Source organism: Patella vulgata, chromosome 7 (assembly GCF_932274485.2).
Source record: "Patella vulgata chromosome 7, xgPatVulg1.2, whole genome shotgun sequence".
Taxonomy (NCBI): Eukaryota; Metazoa; Mollusca; class Gastropoda; family Patellidae; genus Patella; species Patella vulgata.
Window position 1 is genome coordinate 22,341,703 of NC_065885.2, and position 23,586 is coordinate 22,365,288.

Sequence of the window (23,586 nt, forward strand, 5' to 3'; positions counted from 1 at the left end):
GGAACCTTTAGGGTTGGGTTATCCGGTTATCCTTCGTGTGTGCCTTGATATACGAGACTACTGTTTTTTTCCGTTGTTCACTATGGTATCACATGCTAGTCACGTGATCATGATTTCAAGCTTCCTGTAATCACATGACTTCGATTTTTGTTTTTAGAGCGTTGTTGGCTGCAGATTAACAACATTAGCTTACACATTTCAAAAGAAACTGCGAAACATTGGTACAGTGGTGACAAACTAGGTCCGATATGGAGAAGATTTTATTGCTGTCAGCGTTATTAGGATTGTTAGCTTCTACTACTGCTTATGCACCAAACTGGGAATCTCTAGATAATAGACCATTACCGCAATGGTATGATGAAGCAAAACTAGGTATTTTCATTCATTGGGGGGTATTTTCCGTACCGAGTTATTCTTCAGAATGGTTTTGGTGGAGCTGGAAAGGACAGCATATACCGGCATTACAGTTCTTTATGGATGAGAATTACAGACCAGACTTTACATATGCAGACTTTGCTCCAATGTTCACTACTGAGTTCTTTTCTCCTGCACAATGGGCGGCTTTGTTCAATGCCTCAGGGGCTGAGTAAGTTATGTAATAAATTATATTATTTACATTAGAGTAGAGTATTTGTGTTTCCTATAATTTTACAATGAGTTATATATATTAATGGTTGACAGTTTAATCTCGAACTGCCAGTAAATGGAGGATATAGGGGATGCTCGATTATCAGTCCAATTCAGTCCAGATCGAACGTTCCAAATTTGCAATCGTGTGACATGGAATTTAGTCCTGTCACAGTTCTGTCAGTCCTGACAACTGAGATGGTGTGAGTATAATCGTGACGTAATTAAAGGAGCTAAATCGCTAACATTTGGGACCTAGAAATTGACAAAAGTGGGTCGCAACGCATATAATAATGTAGTATGAATGTATATAAACTGATTTACATTCAATGGTTTCCGTTTTTACTCCAATTTCAAATCAGTTATGTTTGGCGAAATAAGCCAGCAGTCTCAAGCGAGTGCAAATTTCTAGCGTCTCGTTATTCCTGTCTACATACGCCGTTTGATTTGGTGAAATGTGTCTAGTCTCGTCCCTTGAGTCTATTACAACTGGGGCTGAAGCGCATTATGGTACACGATTCGTGTACCAATGGTAAAATGTTTATTTTGTCTTAAATATTGGATATCAAAAGCCCATCTTTTTCCGGTAAGATCACAACATGAATGTTGATTTAATTTGACAAATAAATCGTGTTTTCAATGTTGAAGATTTTGGATGATATTGAGTTAGAGACTTAGCTACTTTAAGCACAACGTATATGTTTCAGCAGTCATGCTTGGTTGAGATATTTTCTCATGCAGTCAGCACATGCATTCTAGCCCAAAATCCCCTTTGTAGGCCTACTTTGTGGTGATTCAATTGTCATTATTTTTGGGTTTGACAGAATTCAATTCCATTATGTTCAATCAAGCATCCCCATAGCTTAATATTTTGGGAATTACATGTATAATGGTCATGTGCGTGAATTGAAGTGATGTATTTTCAATATAATCCTCATGATTTATTATAGTGATCTGATGTTACATTTAGATTTGCAAGATTAAGTGTAAGCTTATGTCTCAAACAAGATTAACAATCATTCATTTATAAATGTTTTCAGTGTGTCTCAGTCAATGCTCATGAACTTTATGTTTACGGCAATAAAATAATACAGTATATAAATGTTCCCATGTTGTGCAGTCATGCTCTTTAAATTAGTTTTGAAATGGTGTATTAAATTTATATCTTAAATAAAAATAGAATGTAGAGCTACTTACTAGCATTATTACTTATAAAAGTGTTATAAACTATAACACATACTTATAATGGAAGAACAATTACTGATTTATTTAGGCGATGTTTCGAAGAGTATTCTCTCAATGTTTTCAAGTATGTGTTGTAGTCTATTGCTCTATCCAGTTACTAAATGCCTCTAAAAGATCATTTTTAAAGTGTTTTTATTTATTTTAGGTATGTGGTTTTAACCAGCAAACATCATGAGGGTTTTACCAACTGGCCATCCAAACATTCTTTTAATTGGAATTCCATGGAAGTTGGCCCAAAAAGAGATTTAGTTGGTAATTATGTTCTTGTTATTACTGTATAGAACTTCATTTGTGTCTGGTAATTGCTCTTTGAATTGCTATAATACTACTAAGGAAGGGTTGCAGAGCTCTAATCCAGCTCTATTTACATGTACATTCAGTTTACGAGACATTTGACGAAGAGAAGAAAATCTATCTTTTGATGAAAAAAAAATTACTGCGTCATGATTTCATAAATATATATTCAGAATATTAAGAAATATGTTACATTTATTGATGTATACAGTTGTTTATAAGACAGCCACTGAATTTGTTTGTAAATAATTAGATCAGCTGTGACAAGTTCAAGCACGTGATTTCTATTTGTAATTTTCATGTGATATAAATTCAATAAACGTTGATTGTATCTATTATAAATAAATTGCCCTAAAAAAAAAAAAAACATCTTGTTAAAAGTAAAAATAAACATGGAAATCAATAAGTAGCACCTGCTACTTAACAGTTCTATGGTAAAGACCAATGACCTGTATTAGTCCATACGACAATAGGGTATAAAGTTACCAGATCAGATAATCATCATATCAAATTTATTTTAGGGTACTTATAAATTTTGGACACTATAAAACCCACCTTATCATTTTTTCCCCCTTAAGATTAAAAAATTAAAGTGGGGACATCGCAACATTGGTGTTATTTCTTTATGTTTGGTGGGCCTTTGTAGCTCCCTGAGTTAGACGTTGGCTCGCTAACCTGGAGGTCCCATGTTCGATTCCTGCATTAGCCAAGAAAGTTCATCAGGATTTTCTGGCGTAGTTCCCACTTGTACAAATTGGTGGGCACGTAAAGGAATGTTGGCAGTTGGAATTGGATATATAAGTAGGTCATAGCACCGCTGTCCATGCAAAATTTCCCTCATAGCACACTGGATGGCGTATGCCCATGTTCATTTGCCCAGCCGGAGCAGAACAGTAGGATGTTAAACCCCATTTCATTTATTTCTTTATGTCAGCATGTATGGAGTAATATTTCTCTATCTAGGTGAATTGGCTGATGCTATAAGACAGAATACCAATATTCATTTTGGACTGTATCATTCTTTGTTTGAATGGTTTCATCCTTTATATCTGAAAGACAAAGCTGCTAAATTTAAAACACAAGATTTTGTAGCAGTAAGTATTTAGTTAAATCTTCTTATAGAAATATTAGAAAACAATCTAAGTTAATCAACTGATGCATACATAATGATATATGGTAACTGTTTCATTTATTTATAATATTTCAGTCTGTATGATTCTTTACAAACAAATCTATATATTGTTTATATGTTCTAAACAAAAATCATTTCTTTTCTGATTCAACAAGATTCTAATCAATTTTGTACTTTATAGAGTAAAACATTACCCGAGTTGTATGAGATTGTGAATGCCTATAAGCCTGAAGTTATATGGTCTGATGGTGACTGGGAAGCCAACAGCACTTATTGGAACTCAACAGAATTTCTAGCTTGGCTGTACACTGATAGGTAATATAAAAGTAATATATAACATAGTTTATAATTACAGAAAAGATCCTAGATATTTATATTGTGACAATAGCAGTCTGTTGATTTTGTAAAAGAAAAGAGTCTGTAATTAAATAGTCCATATTTTACACCATTCATTTTGTCTTTCTAGTCCTGTTAAAGACACTGTTGTTACAAACGACAGATGGGGCAAGGACGCAACTTGCAAACATGGTGGATATTTCACCTGTCAAGATAGATTTAACCCAGGTAAATATTTAAATCTACATCATTATTAATTGTTCATAAATTTAAGCTTGAAAGTTTTAGCCATTACTGTTGATACAGAGTTTGAGTTACAAATATTAATCTCTTTTATTGAGCATAATAATGTCAGTGTTCTTGTAATGTTAACAGCAAAGTATTACTTGGTTGCCAAAGACTTATTTGTCAGCAAGAGCCTTATTTTATGTTGGCCAAAACCGTTCGGCCAAACACATCAAATTATTTTCTCGTCACAGAAATATGATGGGACATAATAGCATTTTTTTCGTTCACAAGTATGTCCATCCCGCCTACATATGTTTATTGATGTTTTTCTAGGTGTTGTACAGAAAAGAAAATTTGAAAATGCCATGACGATTGATAAATATTCATGGGGTTACCGTAGAGATGCTAGATTATCTGATTATTTGACTATAGAAGAATTGTTGAAAACCTTTGTTGAAACTGTCAGGTATGTTATTATTATTATTATTATTATTAAGAAACTTTTGCCTTGTATATTCTGTACAATCAGGTAGGTCATAAAGGTCTGGTTAAAGTAGCAATGTTGTTAATAATTCAAAGAATAAATCATGTCCACTCTATACCTTAGGCTACTGTACAAAACTGCATAATTTCCAAATACAGGGTTTAAAATTGAATTACTGAATTTAGCTTTCAACACCAAAAGTCAAGTAAATACTATTCCGTAAAACTGTGATATTCAAACAGTGATATTTTTTTGCATCTAGCTAATGTTAAGATCTCAAAATTACAATTTGGAGTTTTATCATGTGTTCAAATACTTCTTGAAACCATAGATCAAAGCCAATTAAGATTTGACTTTACATCGAACCTATACATGTATGTGCATGGCGCCATTTAACAATTTACAAAACGCATTAAATGTACAAGTACATCATATGACATAGGCCCTTGTTCAAAATAACATTATCATTAGCAGAGTTGTTTCCAACAATCCCTTTTTTTTTCTGAAAGGAAACTTTTATTTGAATATTCCATGACCATTTCGATTTTGATTTTCCTTGTTAGCTGTGGTGGAAACATGCTAATGAATATTGGACCAACCAAAGAAGGAACTATAGCACCAATATTTCAAGAGCGATTATTACAGATGGGTAGCTGGATGACTGTTAATGGAGAGGGTATCAGAGCTACCCATCCTTGGAAACACCAAAATGATACTCTAACAAAAGGAGTGTGGTATGTGTTTTGCATCAATCTATTTTATTATTCTGAGTACCTGAGGAGACTGGTATGCTGTCCTTGTCTATCTAATTCGTTATTTTTATACGCCCACATTTTCATGTGGACGTACATGTATATTGTCGTCGCCCCTGTCCGTCCGTCCGGACGTCCGTCCACAATTGTTTGTGAACAGTCTACAGGTCACAATTTTTATCCGATTTCAATGAAACTTAAAATATAGGTTTATCACCCTCAGATCTCGGTTCCTTTCGATATTGGCATGTATCGGACTGTAACTTCATGGATTATGGCCCCTGATTGTACAAAAAATCACATTTTAAGTTTGTGAACACTGTAGAGGTCACAATTTTTATTCGATTTATTTTAAACTTGAAATGTATGATTATAACCCAAAGATCTCGGTTCCTTTCGATATTCGCACATATCTGAACATAACTTCCTGAATTATGGCCCCTGATTGTACGAAAAATCGTGTTTTTAACTTGTGGACCCTATAGAGGTCATAATTTTTATCCGATTTAAAAAAACGTATTATTATATCACCGTTAAACCCTAAGGACGGTTGAGTTCGAATTTCGTGAAAATCGGCCCAAAACTGACAGACAAAATGGCCACCGTTCGTTCTCAAATAGCGTAAAAATATGGTATATCAAGGTTGTGGGCCCTATAGAGGTCACAATTTTTATCTGATTTTGTTGAAACTTGAAATGTATGTTTATAACCCAAAGATCTCGGGACCTTTCGATATTCGCACATATCGGACCGTAACTTCCTGAATTATGGCCCCTGATTGTACGAAAAATTGCGTTTTTAGCTTGTGGACCCTATAGAGGTCATAATTTTTATACGATTTAAAAAAACGTATTATTATATCACCGTTACACCCTAAGGACGACTGAGTTCAAATTTCGTGAAAATCGGCCCAAAATTGACAGACAAAATGGCCGCCGTTCGTTCTCAAATAGCGTAAAAATATGGTATATCAAGGTTGTGGACCCTATAGAGGTCACAATTTTTATCCGATTTTGTTGAAACTTGAAATGTAAATTTATAACCCAAAGATCTTGCTTCCTTCCGATATTTGTGCATGTCGGACCGTAACTTCCTGTATTATGATCCCTGATTGTAAGAAAAATCGCGTTTTTAGCTAGTGGACCCTATAGAGGTCATAATTTTTATCCGATTTAAAAAACCGTATTATTATATCACTGTTATACCTAAGGACGGCCGAGTTCAAATTTCGTGAAAATCGGCCCAAAATTGACAGACCAAAATGGCCGCCGTTTGTTCTAAAATAGCGTAAAAATATGGTATATCAAGGTTGTGGACCCTATAGAGGTCACAATTTTTATCCGATTTTGTTGAAACTTGAAATATAAGTTTATAACCTACAGATTTTTAGCTTGTTCTCTATCCATCTCTCGAAAATGTGGGCGTATCCTGCCTGGCAGTCGCTGTTTCGTTTTATTTTTGTTTCGATATAATGGTAAGACCATACATTTTGTGCATTGGTGGGATTTATCGTCCAGATAAGGACTCGCAAGACAGACAAAAATTTTAATTAGTACGGTTTTAGTACTGTACCATGTTGTAACTAATATTTCCATATTCAGTTTCTCAAAGGGGGTTTTGTAAAAGGGAAATATAAATAAATATTAAGTTTTCTTTGATTAAACCAAGGAGTATGCTTGGCTGGTTTAAATAGGGGAAATCATTAACAGTTTTTAAAACTAATTTGTTGAGAGATGTCTGTTTTAAAAATGATTTGAGACAATTTGTTTTATTGGACATTATGAACACATGAGAATCTCTAATAATAAATGTATGCTGTGACTGTGTAAATAAGCTTCCATATACATGTAAGTGTCTGCTAGCTTCCATATACATGTATGTCTGTGACACTTAATTCTTAGAGGTTACATAATGTATTCTTTTATGACAATAATCAATTCTGACACTATCTGGTGGAAGTTTGGGGGGGGGGAGGAGTGGGGGAACGTCTGTAGGAATAATGACCACTTACTATATTTATATCATACTAGCAGGATACCCGGCTTCGCTCGGGGGTCATAACCCCGAAACCGGAATTGGTAGACTAACGCCACCTGGCCTATGTTACTCCCCGGTCCGAGCTACCCCTATACCCCAAATTTAAGACTCAGGGCAGACCTAGTGTAGCCGCAAACCCCGAACAGACTGGCTTCGCTCGGGGGTCATAACTCCGAAACCGGAAGTGGTAGACTAACGCCACCTGGCCTATGTTACTCTCCGGTCCGAGCTACCCCTTTACCCCAAATTTCAGACTCGGGGCAGACCTAGTGTAGCCGCCAACCCCAAACAGACAGACAGATACCCGGCTTCGCTCGGGGGTCATAACTCTGAAACTGGAAGTGGTAGACTAACGCCACCTGCCCTATGTTACTCCCCGGTCCGAGCTATACCCCTATACCCCAAATTTCAGACTCGGGGCAGACCTAGTGTAGCCGCCAACCCCGAACAGACAGATACCCGGCTTCGCTCGGGGGTCATAACTCTGAAACCGGAAGTGGTAGACTAACGCCACCTGGCCTATGTTACTCCCTGGTCCGAGCTACCCCTATACCCCAAATTTCAGACTCGGGCCAGACCTAGTGTAGCCGCCAACCCCGAACAGACAGACAGACAAACGACAGTCACAAATATATATATATATATAGATAATGACTCTATATCACACTTAAGTTAAGAATAATGATCTTATAACTGCTATAATTATAATAATGATCTCTTTTGTTTAATTTTACATAATAAAAAAGCATTTCTTAAAGTCTTTACAGGTATTTTATAATTTATATGCTTTAGGTATACTGAGAAAAGAGACAGCACAGGAGGACTTAATGTGTACGCCATTAACTTAAACTGGCCAACTGGTATGACTCTTAGTCTTGGCGTACCAATGCCAACAACAAGTACAGAGGTCACACTTTTAGGATATCCTGTACCATTTAAATGGCAAAAACGGAGCACTGGTGGCATCGACATCCTAATTCCTAAAATTGGTTTTAATGAAATGCCATGTAAATGGGCTTGGACATTTAAACTCACAAATTTAATGAATTAAAGATCAGTATGAGGTAGATTTTTTTGTTGAAAAAAATAACAAAACTAAACCCTGTTATTGGTTGTAGAATTGGAATTCTGAATATTTACCCAATTTCTTACTTAGGATTAATGTTTCATTTTTTTTAACTTTTCTTTATTTTAAGATAACATGTTTTAGGTTGAATATCACAATAGTGTCATTGACTCTGTTGAAAGTATGTGTTATTTTTTAACTTGTAATCTCATTTATGGTATTTGCCTTTTCACAGAGTTTTGTTATATATAAATCATTCCAATAAAGGTAAATTAATATCAGGTGCAATATTATGATCATAACTATTTATTTAATCCACTAGACCACAAGTGGCCTTAATTTTTTAATAAATTATAAGAGGCAGTCAGAGAGAAAACTACCATAAAATGAAAGACAAAATCGAGAGAAATGGAAATAAATAGACTTCTTAAATGGGGAATGATCAAATTAAGAATACTCAATCGTGAAGTAGGAAGTAGTATCAGGTGTGGCAGAGGGAGTAAGCATACGCTGCCACACATGCAACACCCGCCATATTAACTATAAATCATTTCAACAGGTCTAGTAAAATAGCATCCACAAAAGTGGAAATTCTAGAGATATTTCAGTTTAGTGGAGAGATGCCATAGATTCCACTACATTTTATGAAAATTACAACAAAGACTGCAATAAAATAGCACTTGCCATATTAGATTAATATTTTATAATTTGTATATATATAGGGTTAGTATTCATTATTAATAATACTGTAACCAGTGTAATATCTATAATATTTTGTATGTGAAATATATTGATGTATATTTTGTGTTTTTATTTATATTAGATTTAAAGAATTTGTCTCACTGTAGTGTTTTGTTAATTGGTCATTAACATTTGTACATTGTACATTTTTTGGCATATGAAATAAATTCTCATACTGTGTTATATTTTATAATATACTGTTTAACAGATGTAAATAATACTTTTATCATTAATTTACATACTTAGCATAATGTAATCTAACTTATAATAGAAAGCTTAATATTAATGAATTTTTTGTGTTATAAAGCTATTAACTTTTTAACATTTTTTTTGTGTTTTTTATTATCGTTGTTGGTATGAACAATATTAGTGTGTGTAACATGTAACAATCATTATCTACTAACTAGTCCCTTTGTGTATGGCATTATTTTGCATTTTCAAACTTAAAGATGCCTAAGATTTAGAGAAAGAGCTGGCCGTGTCTGCTGTGATAGCTCTAAAATTTTGAAAAATTTAGGTCAATACCTTGGCATTTGAGGTCATTGCTGGGAGCAAATTCTTGTGAACCAGAGAACTAAAAATGGGAGTCAATGGGACAGAATCTCGAAATCTGCCTGTCAATTCTGCCTGTTTTGTAAGAGTTTTGTAAGAGTTGATAGAACATTAATCGACCCATGCACGAAGTGGTACTACTAACTGGGTGGTAATTCTCTATAACTTTGAATGAATTTGATAGTGCTGAGATAGTATTAGACCACAGAGGAGTGGAAGAATGATGCCAGAATGGAATCGAACGCTGTATAGGTGCGAAAAAATTTCAGATAGCAACGTACAATATGTAGCTGAGCATTTAGTTGTTTGGAACAGAATCTCTAGGCATGCCTGTCAATTCCGCCTGTTTTGTGAGAGTTGACAGATACGTAACTGAGATTTTAATTTGTTGGGACTGGGCCTGAGGGAACTTTGTCTCACGGGGGCGCTTATCTGATTCCGTGGACCCCCCCCCCCAGTACCTAACGCTCTTTAATTTTATGTATGTCAGATTTATGGGCTGGTATATAGTGTTTTAGGACTATTTACACTACCGTGATTCGTGTGTGATTTATCTGTGATGTCACTACTGTAGAAGCACATTATTCAACACCAATCAGTAATTTGTGTGGTTGGTTGAGACCATTTCCTGTTTCATATTTATTGTGTAGGTCAAAATCCCATTTTTTAAAAAAAACAAAACATTTTCAAAGTCATGTACCGGTAACTTGTAATTTTTTTAAATCAATCCAGAAAATAATATATGCATAGAGGGAAAATATCGGACCAAAATATTGTAAGACTTTAAGTCAAAATCAAACACTCCACTGCAAGACAGACTTCTTAAGCAGTGAAAGCAGGACTGTTGTTTAGGAAGACGACGTTGTACCTACGTACAACATTCTCACTATGATAGACTATGATATTGGTGGGGATTCAAATTCTCTTGCTAAATTAAATTGAATGGTAATTTTACTGACTCGCTCAACATTTCACTTATAATTATTTATATATATATATTTTTTCTGAAATCAGATAAATCTTTATTTCGCTTATCTGTACCCAGGAGCTATCCTTTAGAATGAAATAGGAATGCTCTTTAACGGCACAATAGCACGCTGTACCTCACATCCTTAGATTTGGACCTTATAAAGTGACAGGGAGTAGGGTAGCCAGCCCAACATTGTGGGTTTTCTCTAGGTCGCCCGGTTCCCTTCCACTACTGAAGGCCCTTATTCGCAAGGGAATTCATGAAATAAAATAGAATCATACTGTAGTTATAAAATAGCCTAGTTGTGTCGAGTGGATGTTACATAGCAGTTTTCGCTTTAGCTCATTTCGAGAAGCATTCCTACATACATGTATTATCACGTCACTTGTAGTGAACCTGGATAAATATAATAGTGTTCGTGTGGGGAAATCTGTTGGCTTTCACGTGAATCAAGTTGGGAGACTAAGATCTTACTGTGGAAAGTGGTCCATGAATTCTGAAGACATAACTGCAGCCAAACTCAGTATACTAACCCAAAATAGAACTGGGAGCGATCGGTATCAAATGAGGTAATGGTAACAATAGATGGGACTCGCCCAACTAAAATTCGACACTGATGTTGTTATCTTCCCTTGAAAAGATGGGCTTCTGATATCCAACAGTTAAGACCAAATAAAAAATATGCGTGCCAGAATGCTTTCGAGTGCCATTTCTAATGAAGCGACTCGATGAATGAGGCTAAACATATTTCGCAAAACACCACCGGTGTAGACTAGAATAACCAGGTGCCAAAGATTGCCATTCAATTTGGACTCTTCTCGTATTTCGCCAACATGCCCGATTAGAAATTACAGTAAAAACAGAAACGATTGAATGTAAATCAGTTTATATAATACATTTATATTACATTATTATATGTATAGCGGCCCATTTGTGTCCATTTCTAGGTGCCAAAGAATGGGGATTCAGCCCCTTTAAGCCTTCAATTTAAACTAATTTTGGGAAACTTTTGAATAACCTGTATGGATATTTCGAGTTTTTAAGGGGCGGGGGGGGGGGGGGTATTTCTAAGGCCACTTGACACAAACTAGGGTTATCATACGGTACAATTTTAGCATAGTAACTCTTATGCACGTAGGGACCTTTAACAGGCGACTAAATAAAATAGGAGACGGGTACGGGTTTCTGCATTTTATAATGGATAAGTAGTTCAGCGACATGATTTATGCTATAACAGTTCTTCAGTATTGGCTTTAGCACTCATAAATTTACTAATAGCTTTAACAGTACATAACATTATTGGCTTTATGCACTTATAAATTTACTAACAGCTATAACAGTACATTATTGGCTTTATGCACTCATAAGTTTACTGATAAGCTAAATAGATGTCCAGTAATATGAAGTCATGATTTGAAAACCAAATAAACAAAACCGCTACTTATATATCTTAATTAACCCCCGCTTATAGATTATAAATATGCTTATGCATGTATAAATATGTTGATAACATGGAATCAATGTCAAATCAATACTTATATAAATTTGTTTACTGATAGATAAAGACGTGTTATAAAACAATGGGCCTAGCTAATTTACATAATTACACAACTCAAGTTAAAGTTGCACACGGACTTCTCAAGTCAAAATGGAAATGGAATGGAACTTGCGTTGTTTTTAAATTACCGAATTGAAGTATTAACGAGCCGTATTTACCCCGATGCCATTCTGAATTTAAATCTCCGAATTTGTTATAATCAGGACGAGGATAATAACAAAGGTATAACGACGAGGTTAAGAATATTAATAATAAAGATTTGAACCTGGACGTGAATTGCAAAACATTAATAATGATGTTGGCAGGATAAAGTTCAATCTGTTTTACAGGGGTATTGTGAGAGCCTTCTTTTACCTCTGTATTAGATGACTGACCTTTATAAGTCCAAGTATGTCTTCTGCAGGTGACGTCACATCACGGGCCTCCATCATTGGCTCTATGGCGCGTGTATTATTTATACATAAGACGTTGTTGCATTAACTGGTCCAGGAAGAATGTTGCCTTTTACTCATTTCATTTACCCATTTACACTAAAATAGGAAATATTTTTTATCTAGATATACTTCAAACACCTTTATTTATTTTTCAAATACTTAAAAATCTTTTAGAATTAAATTTGCAGATGGAAAAAAGTTAATATCGCGAGCTCATTAAGCCGCACCATGTCATCCCTCTCACATGTTCCTCTTAGTGATTTCACCTAGCAAATATTCACTGCCAATCTGTGTGCATAAAGTCGTCATAAAGTACATCTTCATAGCCCAATTGCAACGTCGTCATAAATGTTATCAATATTTTTTACGTTGAAATAATTCATTATGGTTCTAAAGATGAGAGAGAGAGAGAGAGAGAGGTGGACAAACTAGATCATTTCGGGACTAACATATGGTTCAATTTTATTTCAGTATTTCGCTTGCGCATAGGAGTTCTTTAGCAGTTGGAGGAAACCAGAGGACCTGGAGAAAAGCCACGAGGTTGGACAGGCGACCCTACTCCTTGTCACGTACAACAGGGGGATCGAAACCACGCCAGTTGACTCAATGACAGTCACATCGAATTAATAAACAATGAACTTATCAACATTCATATACAACTACAAAACCAACAATTTTAACATTTTATTGAAATACTTTAAGTAGTTAAATATATCTGTGTTTGCACTCTCAACGCCTATGACTGCGAGCACCTTCACAAGGAAAAGGGGATCTAAAATAGGTGAATATGTTTCATTTCTGAGAGCAGTGGTAGTTAAGAGGTAATACACCTTAAAAGAAAGTTTACACAGTCTTTCGGATAGTACCAAAACCAAGATTCATCAGTGCACACAACCCTGGATTAACCATTCAACAAAGTACTACGCAAGGGAATGGGGCGAAACAGAAGAGTTTTTCCAGGGTCGGGTTTACAATAATGTTGCAAATAACAATGAAAAAGTCTTGGAATTTGCGATCAGAAAGTCTAAACCCAGAACTGTGTACATATACAGACGTGTACCTAAAAGATCTCCCGACCAGTGGCGGCGCCAGCCGTCGGTGATTGGAGAGGCAAAGCTGGGGCAAAGTCCAAGGTTAAGGGGGCAAAGGCACAAGCTTCAACTAGGGGTAGGGGGCCTCCCTCAGAAAATTTTGAAAAACAGTTTGCCGGAAATGCAGACTGGCAGTATTTCAGGCACTGATCGATGAGGTAAATTGTCAAACGAACGGATTTGCGAATCACGACGAAGCCCACTTACGAGGGTCAAAGTAGGGATTCCTACTGCCGGAAATGCTGATCACTAGTTTATCCGACTAGAGAACAAAATGTCAAACGAACGGACTTGCGAACCTCAACGAATTCCCTTTATGAGCGCCAAAGTAGCGAGTCCATTGGGGACCTCGCCAAGAAAATTTTGAAAAATAGACTGTCGGAAATGCTCTACAACATGCAAGTTTATGACTGAGTTGGGATGTGGGATTATTCACCGTAGAAGGTATTGATTACCGAAACGTATCACAAATACTTTTTTTTATTTTCTAAAATTATTGGGGGGGGGGGGGCAAAAAGAGGGCAGACCAGATTAATGGGGGGGGGGGGCAAATGCCCCCCCCCCTGACGCCGCCACTGCTCCCGACAGAAACCATGCCATTTAGGGACTAATATACGTTATATTTTTATTTCACAAGGGTCTTTTGCAATGGAAGGAAACTAGAGGACCCGGAGAAAACCCAGCAGGATGAACAGGCGACCTTACGCTTGTCACGTACAAGCTGGGCGTCGAAACCATAGACCTTCTGATCTAAGGCACACGCGTACAGACTATTCAAACTCCTCCCTCTCCCCACAGCGCAGAATAAACAAATCTAAACAAGTTGGCCTGCACATTATTGTTACATGTAAATTTCAAATCAATCTACCAAAAATGACCTGTGAAGCCTATATAACTAATTTAGTCGCACGATGAGGGTACATATTATGTACGTATAACCTTGACTTGTTCAATGAAGCGAGTCACTGTAAGGCCTATCTATTCAATGGAAATGTGATATTTCCATTTTTTCTGATAAATAAATTGCATCTTAATAGTACAACGCATTATTATTTTCATGCTAACTTTTGCAGTTTTTTCCATCTTAAGCGTCCTCCATAATGACACGTGTTTATTTTGGTTGTATAACATACCGGCGGGGTCACATGTTGATCACGAGTCTTTCCCGTTTATGAAACATTATTATGGGATTTTAGTATAAATAGAATCTCCGTGTAGTATTCTATCATTCACTACAGAAACACCAGCGTTAACATTATGAAGGTTCAGATTATTGCGTGTTTGGCAATCGTTGCATGCTGTAATGCATCGCCAGAAGCTTTGTGGAAGTTGATGCTTGATCCTTCAAATCTGCAGGCACCTACAGAAAAAATTCCAGCTTTGGCCGAATCGCTTGGTCTGTCAACATTGGTAACATTTGTCAAGAGAGCCGGTTTAGCCGACGCTTTATCAGGAGCAGGTGAGTTATTCTTGAATCATGATAATCAAATATAATAACTACATGACATGTATTTTATAATGCATGTAGATATGGCTGTCCAGTCTTTCTAATGACGGTTATATAACATAATGCCGAGGCGGATATACAGATCGAGGGTGGGAGTCGTGGGCGTGCGCATACCCTTTTCTATTGGCACTTTTGGGGTTTTGCCTCCCTATACACGAACGCCCCTCGGTAATAACACAATGTAACAATTATCATTTGTTTGTTCAATTTATTGACAATACAGTAAAAAATACATATATCCATTCTTCATTAGTGTTCATGTAATAATACACTTTTCGAAACAACGCTTGACTGTCTCGGAATAGTGTGATGTTTTTCAGAGGGTTTTTTCTTTTGGGGGGTGGGGGGCGTAGCTTAAGTATTTTTTTTTACACTACTTAATGCTTGACTAAAGACGTTGATGGGTTAAACTATTTTTAGAATCAGAATATACATGTATGGAGTATACATCTACCAGTCATTGTCATCGTAAACCTATCAGCAGAGAAAATTATAAAACATTCGCTGCAAAGAAATATTAATATTTTATTTGTATTCTATATGGTTACCTACATCATGTACATTGCTATATAACACTGTTGTATACTGTTATATGACCTATAACCATTAAGGCAGAACGGTGTTGTTTTCTTACTGTACATTTATTCATACTTATATATAGAGGATATTTGTCGTTTTAGAGTGAATAACATATTTTATTTCATCGAGAAGCAAGAAAACTTATATTTTCACGAATGCGTAGCATGGGTGAAAATATAAACTTTTTCTTGCTTAGAGATGAAATAAAATATGTTATTCACGACAAAACGACAAATGTTCTATTTATTTTATGATTTTACAATCATTTTAGGTAAAAACAACATGGACTACTGCTAGCCAGTGGAATAACACTTTTATTTCACTGATAAAACGCGGTATTCCACTACTGATCATAAAATAAAACGCTTTTACACTCAAATGACCTACTCTATTTTTGATCGATTATGGCAAGGCTTATATTAGAAAACGGCTGGAATAGAAATTGTAATTAACAATTCAATGACAGATTTTGAAATAAGTCTTCTCAATGCAATAGAAATAAACACAAATTAGTGGTAGATTATTTAAGTGACCTGGTTTAAGTTTACGTATTTAGACATGTTTATCATTATTTTGTAGGTCCATTTACCGTCTTCGGCCCAAACAACGCCGCCTTTGCCAAGTTACCCCCAGCACTCGTCCAGGAACTCCTAAAGAACAACACACTCTTAGCTGAAGTCTTGGAATACCATGTTCTTGGTGGTGCTGTCTATTCTTCTGCTCTCTCAAATGAACTTTTGGCTGCTACACTTCTTCCCAATGAAAAAATCCGAATTAATTTATACAACAATAACCAAGTAAGTTCCACAAGCTTCACATAATTTCTTCGTCAGCATTATTTATAAAGAAGAAGGAAGGCCTGACCAATGATGCATGTAATGGGTGATCTCACAATAATCCACCAAACGCAAACAACTAGAAAAACAGTCATATTTCTTTTAACTTTCTGAATTTCGATTTGTTAGATTAGGGTACTGCTTTAGTTTTCAGTTTTTAAACCCCCTTCTTGCCTCCTTTTGTAGATTGCCACTGCTTCAGGAAGGCGAATCGTCGCTGTTGATCAAAATGCTACAAATGGTGTCATCCATACCTTAGATTCCGTGATGCTTCCTCCTGTAGGAACCGTCACCGGTCTTGTACAGGCAATGGCTGCATTCTCTACTTTGTTGAAGGCCGTTTCAGTCGCTGGTTTGGCTGATACTCTGAATGGTAAGTGATAGCTTCTCAGTAATGTTATTGTTAACTCTTAAAATCAGTATTCCAATAAAAATTGCTATTGTTTAATATCTAGTCGGTACCCAAATTTTGAGAGGCTCATTGAATAAGCCCCGGGGTTGGTCTAGCGTGATTTTACGTCTACACGTAGGCGTGGATGTAAAAGAAGAACCCTTGACATTTGGAATTCATTTGCTTTCGGGGCAAATTTTCCCCATAGCTCACCGTATGGCACATGTCCGTCTTCATTAGTCCGGCTGGTGCAGAAAAATGGTAAACATCATTGCATTCATTCATTACCATATTTTGAAATAAGGCTGCTTTCATGATATATTCTATTTTAGGCCCAGGACCATTTACAGTATTTGCTCCAACAAACGAAGCTTTCAGTAAACTTCCACCGGGAACTCTTCAGAAGCTATTGAGCGACCCCAAAGCATTAGCTAGTAAGTTAAACAATTTTTGCGCAACATTCTACAGCATAAATATTCATATTTGGCAGTATACCAGGGTAAAAATTATTCTACGGCAAACCTGACGTTTGTTTCAACGACAAAGTGTTCAGTTCAAAGTTCTGTGGAACAGAACGATATCACTGCGGATACTGAAGATGGCTTGAGCAGGACAAGTTATAAAAGTTAAAATTCTTTTAAACATCTTAATGAACTCATTAAGCTGTATTTTTCATCTAGCTGATCAACAACTATACTTAGCTACAGAAATGATATACACTTAATACTACGAGTTAGATATCTATTAAAAAAAACATCTTTAAAAATGTTACTTTAGCGTTTTCATTATATGATAGAAAATTTGAACTGGGCTTCATTTATCAATTTTGAAAGCTATCAATGACCTCTATATTTCAATAACAATCAATAACGTGTATCTGTAGTATATTCATGTTTATTTAGTATATTTACCCGAAGAAGATTTGATCTTATCGGCAATTAGTTATCTTCTATTGACTTGATTATCATAAGAAATCTGATAGGAATCCTTCAGCAGCCAAAGGTTGAATGTTTGATCTCTAGTGTCATGGTCATAGATAGTTACATTATTGTCTTCTTAAAGTACCGGTACTTCGATTATCATTGGTCAAAATTACAAAAAGTCCATTAAATTCTTTAAACTATATGCTAATTTAACTATTATTGTTAAAATAATAATTCACAGCCACAGGGGCCATCGACCTGTTTACACAGAATAAGTTTGCTACGAATGAACATTAAAAACTTCTAGCACGTACATATTTTTTTTTTTTTTTTTTTTTTTTTAACATTTTCTGACTATCAATGTAGAAGCATACGTTAGCCTGACTTGTAATCCATACACACCTTGTTTACACAGAATAAGTTTGCTACGAATGAACATTAAAAACTTCTAGCACGTACATATTTTTTTTTTTTTTTTTTTTTTTTTTTTTTAACATTTTCTGACTATCAATGTAGAAGCATACGTTAGCCTGACTTGTAATCCATACACACCTTATTGATAATTATTATCAAATTTATGACCTGGATCACTTAAGAAATCTTGTGGACGATCTGGCGGCTAAAGGTATACTCAATGCTTAAAAAAAAACTGTTCGGTTTTTGCATAGAGTTAAACGCACTATATGGCCATCAATTACAAACCTGCCGTTTCTCAAATGCAACATTTGAAAACTCTCAATTCCGAAATTGATTGGTTACCAAAATAACATTGCAAGTACTGGTACCTGGGCTGTAAGAACAATTCGTTAAGATGGTTTTGTATACCATCTAGTATTTATACATTTTACTAAAGATTTTGTTTTTATTATTTCAGATGTCTTGTTATATCATGTTGTAAATGGAACTGTCTACAGTGCTGGTCTTATGGATGGTGAATCTGTTCCAACACTTAACAAAAATGATGTTAAAATTTCAATCTCACAAGGTTTGTTTCTAACCTCTAAAATTACATAGCTTTGTCGAATCTGGTTGCTTTGTACATTCATATGGGAGAAATTTGCAGCTACAGTATATGAAAATTAGGTGTTCGCTCAGGTGTTATATATGCTTTAGCTTACTTCTGAAAAAGTCATGACTTGGTTTACAATGAATACTGCCATGATTGTCGTTTCTTCTTTGTAATCTGTTAAATTGTGTATTACAGGAGGCGTTAAAGTCAACAATGCTAACGTTATCATGCCCGATGTTTCTGTAACCAATGGAGCCATCCACGTCATCGACACAGTTTTAATTCCACCATCAGATTATGAAAACAAAATGTACTTCATCCAAAACCTTAAAAGCAGTACTCGATTGTAAATAATTTATTAATCATTTTTTCATAATTTCATTTTTAAACTGCAAATATTCACATTTGTCTCAATAGAAAAACATATCCCATATTGTTATAATTATTACAAAGCTTACGAAATACAAACAAAGTTTGCTCTAAAGAATTTATATTATAATATGTGCTTTTGTTTATTCATCTTTTTTGCTTAAATCATTTTTTTATATTCAATAAAACAAAAATATTTAATATACGTGATTTGTTTTGGATAAATATAAATATATAGCTAAAATCTTTGAAATATATTGAAATGGGGTTTAACGTCCTACTTTTCTGCCCCATCCGGATTAATAGGCATACGGCATGCAGTTTGCATCGAGTGAACATGTGCCCAGACAGCGGCGCTACAGCTTACGCTTGTTTCGAATTCCAATGTGTACACGGGACCTCTGTTTTTCGTCCCATCCCAGCGACTAGATGCTGCTCTTTGCCAAGCGATCTGTTATACGTCACTGACAATGGGAAACCTCGCCGGAAAATACCGAGGAATTTTCTCGTTCAATACTGATATCGAACCCTGGACCTCCTGGTTAGTGAGCCTGCACCTATTATTGGAAATAAAGGAAAATTAAACATGCATTATGTAAGAGCTAAATCTGCCTTTTCCAGGTCTTTAGGCCTGAAATGCTATCTAATTTTTTGAATTAATTAATTAACTTATCTAGACCATAATCAAAGCTCGATGCCATCTTTAGCTTGCGATAATTAGTGGATTTGAATACATTTTGTGATGGATAATTTAACGTCCCAGTGCATTGGCTTGCTTTTAAAAAATACCCTGACTACATTGCCCCATCGACTAGACAGGAACCATACCTAACAATCAAATTGTACCTATTCTTCAAAGTTGTTCAAACCAGAAAATAGTTTGATTTTTTATTGAAGCCGCGGTAGCTCAGTATGTAACCAGTAGCTCTCGGGTTCGCCCCCGATGTTGGCCAAAAAAGTTACTCGAGATTATCCAGTCTGGGATTCCCTTGTCAGTGGTGCAGAAAGGTTTTTCCATTGTCAGTGTGTAGGACGGAGGGCCTAGCAAAAATCAGCATCTAGTCGTTCGGTTTGGACGAAAAACCCAGATTCCGCGTACACATTGGAGTGCCCGTAAAAAAAAAACCCTGATATACAGTACCGCTGTCCGGTCAAAATTTCTCTCATGGCACATTGTATAGCATATGCCCGTCTTCATTAGCCAAATATATTATCCGATCCGTCGTTGTGTTATAGAGCAGTGATTTCCAACCAGTGTGTCGCGGGATCTTCCTAAGTGTGCCGCGAAATTTTGAACGGCACACTAAGTGTTTTTCTTGATTTAGTTTGAGTCATCCTATGTGTCTATGACTAGTCTCTGTCTACGGTTGTCTGTCGTCTGACTTGCTATGTTTTTATTTTGCAAAATTTAAATATCTTTCATATATATTTAGCTAGGTGTGCCTCTATTTTTTCATGTGTTCCAAGGTGTGCCCTTGGCAAAAAAAGGTTGAGAACCATTGGGTTAGAGAGTCAAAGGGAGACAATGACATATTTCCACTTTAGATGGCACTCCACGTCTTTGTCACGAGCTAAAACTTTTGTCTGGTTCTTGACTTTATAAGTACTGTATATACATGTTCTCATGTTCACAATACGTTGTCTACATATGTAATTCCTTTTTTATGTAAAAGGTCCACAAGCCAAAACGCCAAAGGACAAAACCATGTCATGAGATAAACGAAATTAAAAAAATAAAATTTACATATAACCAAATTTTAAAAAACACATAAATACACGTGACAGGCCCTCCTTCTTATTTACCACTCCCGTGTTCGCAATGCTGGAGTAATCCGTCGCGTTTCTGGTGAACCGACGAATCTGATATATACTATTCAAAAAAAGTAGGGGATATTTGATTTTTAAGTGTTATTAAAGTCACCTAATGAAACTGACGAAGAAACAAATGACAAAATGAAATGAAGTTCACATTCATCGATTTATTCCAAATGATCGTTAGACTAAGTAAGGCACAGACTGACCATTATAAGGGTAAAATGATACCCGGGGTCAAACAGCAAAGTTACCACAGCATCACAACCAAGTCAGTAACGGGTAAATCCTCCTCTGTTTGCCAAACAAGCATTGATCCGACGTGGCATACTCCTAATGAGACGTCTAAGGTCATTTTGGTCCAGATTGTCCCATTCCTGTTGCAACGCAGCAGCAAGTTCTTGGACATTGGCAGGACGTTGTTGACGTTGACGTAACCTCTGTCCAAGCATGTCCCAGACATGCTCGATGGGGGAGAGGTCGGGACTCAGTGCTGGCCAAGGTAATGTGGTGATGTTCTGTTGTTGGAGGTAACCTGTAACGATCCTGGCCCTGTGACATCTTGCGTTGTCATCCTGGAAGATGAAACGGCGGCCATGACGTCGTGCGAACGGCACAACATGGACTGCCAAGATGTTGTCCCGGTAGTACTGGCCTGTAACACTCCCTGCAACAACATGTAAAGCCGTTCTTCCAGCAACAGTGATGCCTTCCCACACCATAACAGAACCACCCCCAAATCGATCATGTCTGATGACGTTAACGTCTTGGAAGCGCTCGTTTCGACGACGCCACACCCTCCTACGTCTGTCCAAAAAATCAACAGTGAACCTTGACTCAACTGAAAACATCACATTGCTCCAGCGTCGATTATCCCAGTGTTGACGATCCCTACACCAACGACGTCTTGCCTGAATGTGATGATCTCTCAAACAAGGGATCACGCGAGGACGTCGGGCGCGAAGGTGGCCCCTATGCAGTCGATTCCGAATCGTCTGGCCACTCACTCTCACACCAGTGTCTGTTTGAAGACGAGCGCTGATCTGATTTGCTGTGATGACACGATTTCTCAAGGCCAAGGGACGGATAAATCGATCCTGGGCTTGAGTTGTCGCCCTTGGTCGACCTGAGCGTGGTCTGTCCTGTACAGATTGTGTATCACGGTATCTGGACCATAGCCTGCTTATGACAGACTGAGAAACATTCATCGTCCGCGCCACAACCGCCTGTGTTGTGCCGATCTGTAGCATGCCAAGGACACGTAACCTTTCATTTTGGGTATGCCGACGCATATCAAAATTTGTTTTCTGGTCACTAAAACAATTAAACTGATGTTTCCACCCTGGAATTCAATGCCACAATGACTGTAACATTCAAAGTCAGAGTCGTGCAAATCTTGGGTTGGACCCCCATGATGATCCCAAGCATCACCTGCATTCCATGCGGTAGCTATTGGTGCGTTTGGGCGTCACATGTAACTGGAAATGTTTCTTCTGTTAGGTTCTATAGTGACTTTTTTCGTAGTCATTTGCATATTTTAGTATTATGCCCCCAAAATCAAATATCCCCTACTTTTTTTGAATAGTATATTTAAGTATATAATGCGTTTGAAATTTGCGTTTTATTGTTATCTCTGTAGCCATCAAATAATAACATTTATTTAAATGCCGTTCGGTGTCCTGATGTATATACGAAATATTAAATCACAAATGATTGTTATTATTTGATGTCCACAGATATAACAACAGAACGCAAATTTCAAACATAGGGATCATGGTGATCCTATCATGTTGTATTCTAAGGTCAGTCGTAGCAATCGTATTGACCGCATCGAATGTATCTGCACGTATCAGATTGTGGATTCAATAGGCACAATCCTGTCGTAACGAATCGCGCGACAGTGCGAACCTAGCATAAATAAAAAACGCCTTTAACACAACCGACCCCCCCCCCCCCCCCGACACTACTAATGTACCCTACGCGCAACTAATTATTGAAATAAAAATGTTAGTCCCGAAATGACCTAGTTTGCGTCGAATGGACGACCCCTCCCCCCCCCCCTCCTCTTCCATGTAACATACCCATTATGGGGTCCATTTACAAAATCACAAGATTCATTCACCGATTACTAAAGAAAATGTTTATGCTAGCTTCCCACTATCACGATTCGCGCTGGGTTTGAAATGGTGGTTTTAATCGTGGGGTAATCGTGATGATTCTATCAGATCTTATCATGTATTGCGGTCTGTCGTACCAATCGTGTAGATCGTATTGAAACGTATCTGCACATACCAGATCGTGGACTCAATAAGGACAATCTTATTGTAATGCATCGCACGACAGTGAGAACCTAGCATTAGTGGTTTGGGGGCCGAGAAGCACAGAGGTGTCGGGATGGAACAAAGACCAGCTGATAATTAATTATTGGGGGATATCGCATTGTCTAACACCCCTGGCAGACCGGGATGGCGTCCTTACTGCGCTGCTACGGCGACGGAAAATGATTTCAGAGCGCGTCAAGATCGAATCGCCATAAGCGTGGTAAACTGGCGTGGTGGAAACGCCAGATATCGTGCTATGGTCTCCATGGTCGCCGTGTCACGGTGTTTGTTT

General features: G+C 36.8%; 2 protein-coding genes across 2 annotated transcripts; both read left to right on the forward strand.

Annotated features, from left to right (window-relative positions):
* Positions 1-124: 124 nt before the first annotated feature.
* Positions 125-9,264, forward strand: LOC126828783 (alpha-L-fucosidase). Its single transcript, XM_050558764.2, has 8 exons — positions 125-586; positions 2,018-2,124; positions 3,130-3,260; positions 3,480-3,613; positions 3,765-3,862; positions 4,196-4,328; positions 4,910-5,080; positions 7,928-9,264. The coding sequence occupies exons 1-8, from the start codon at positions 249-251 to the stop codon at positions 8,184-8,186; spliced, it is 1,371 nt and encodes a 456-aa protein (XP_050414721.1). The 5' UTR covers positions 125-248; the 3' UTR covers positions 8,187-9,264.
* A 5,436-nt stretch (positions 9,265-14,700) lies between these two features.
* Positions 14,701-19,362, forward strand: LOC126828785 (transforming growth factor-beta-induced protein ig-h3). The gene is made up of 6 exons (XM_050558766.2): positions 14,701-15,006; positions 16,213-16,430; positions 16,656-16,842; positions 17,193-17,294; positions 18,658-18,768; positions 18,988-19,362. The coding sequence occupies exons 1-6, from the start codon at positions 14,805-14,807 to the stop codon at positions 19,140-19,142; spliced, it is 975 nt and encodes a 324-aa protein (XP_050414723.1). The 5' UTR covers positions 14,701-14,804; the 3' UTR covers positions 19,143-19,362.
* The last annotated feature ends 4,224 nt before the right edge of the window (positions 19,363-23,586 follow it).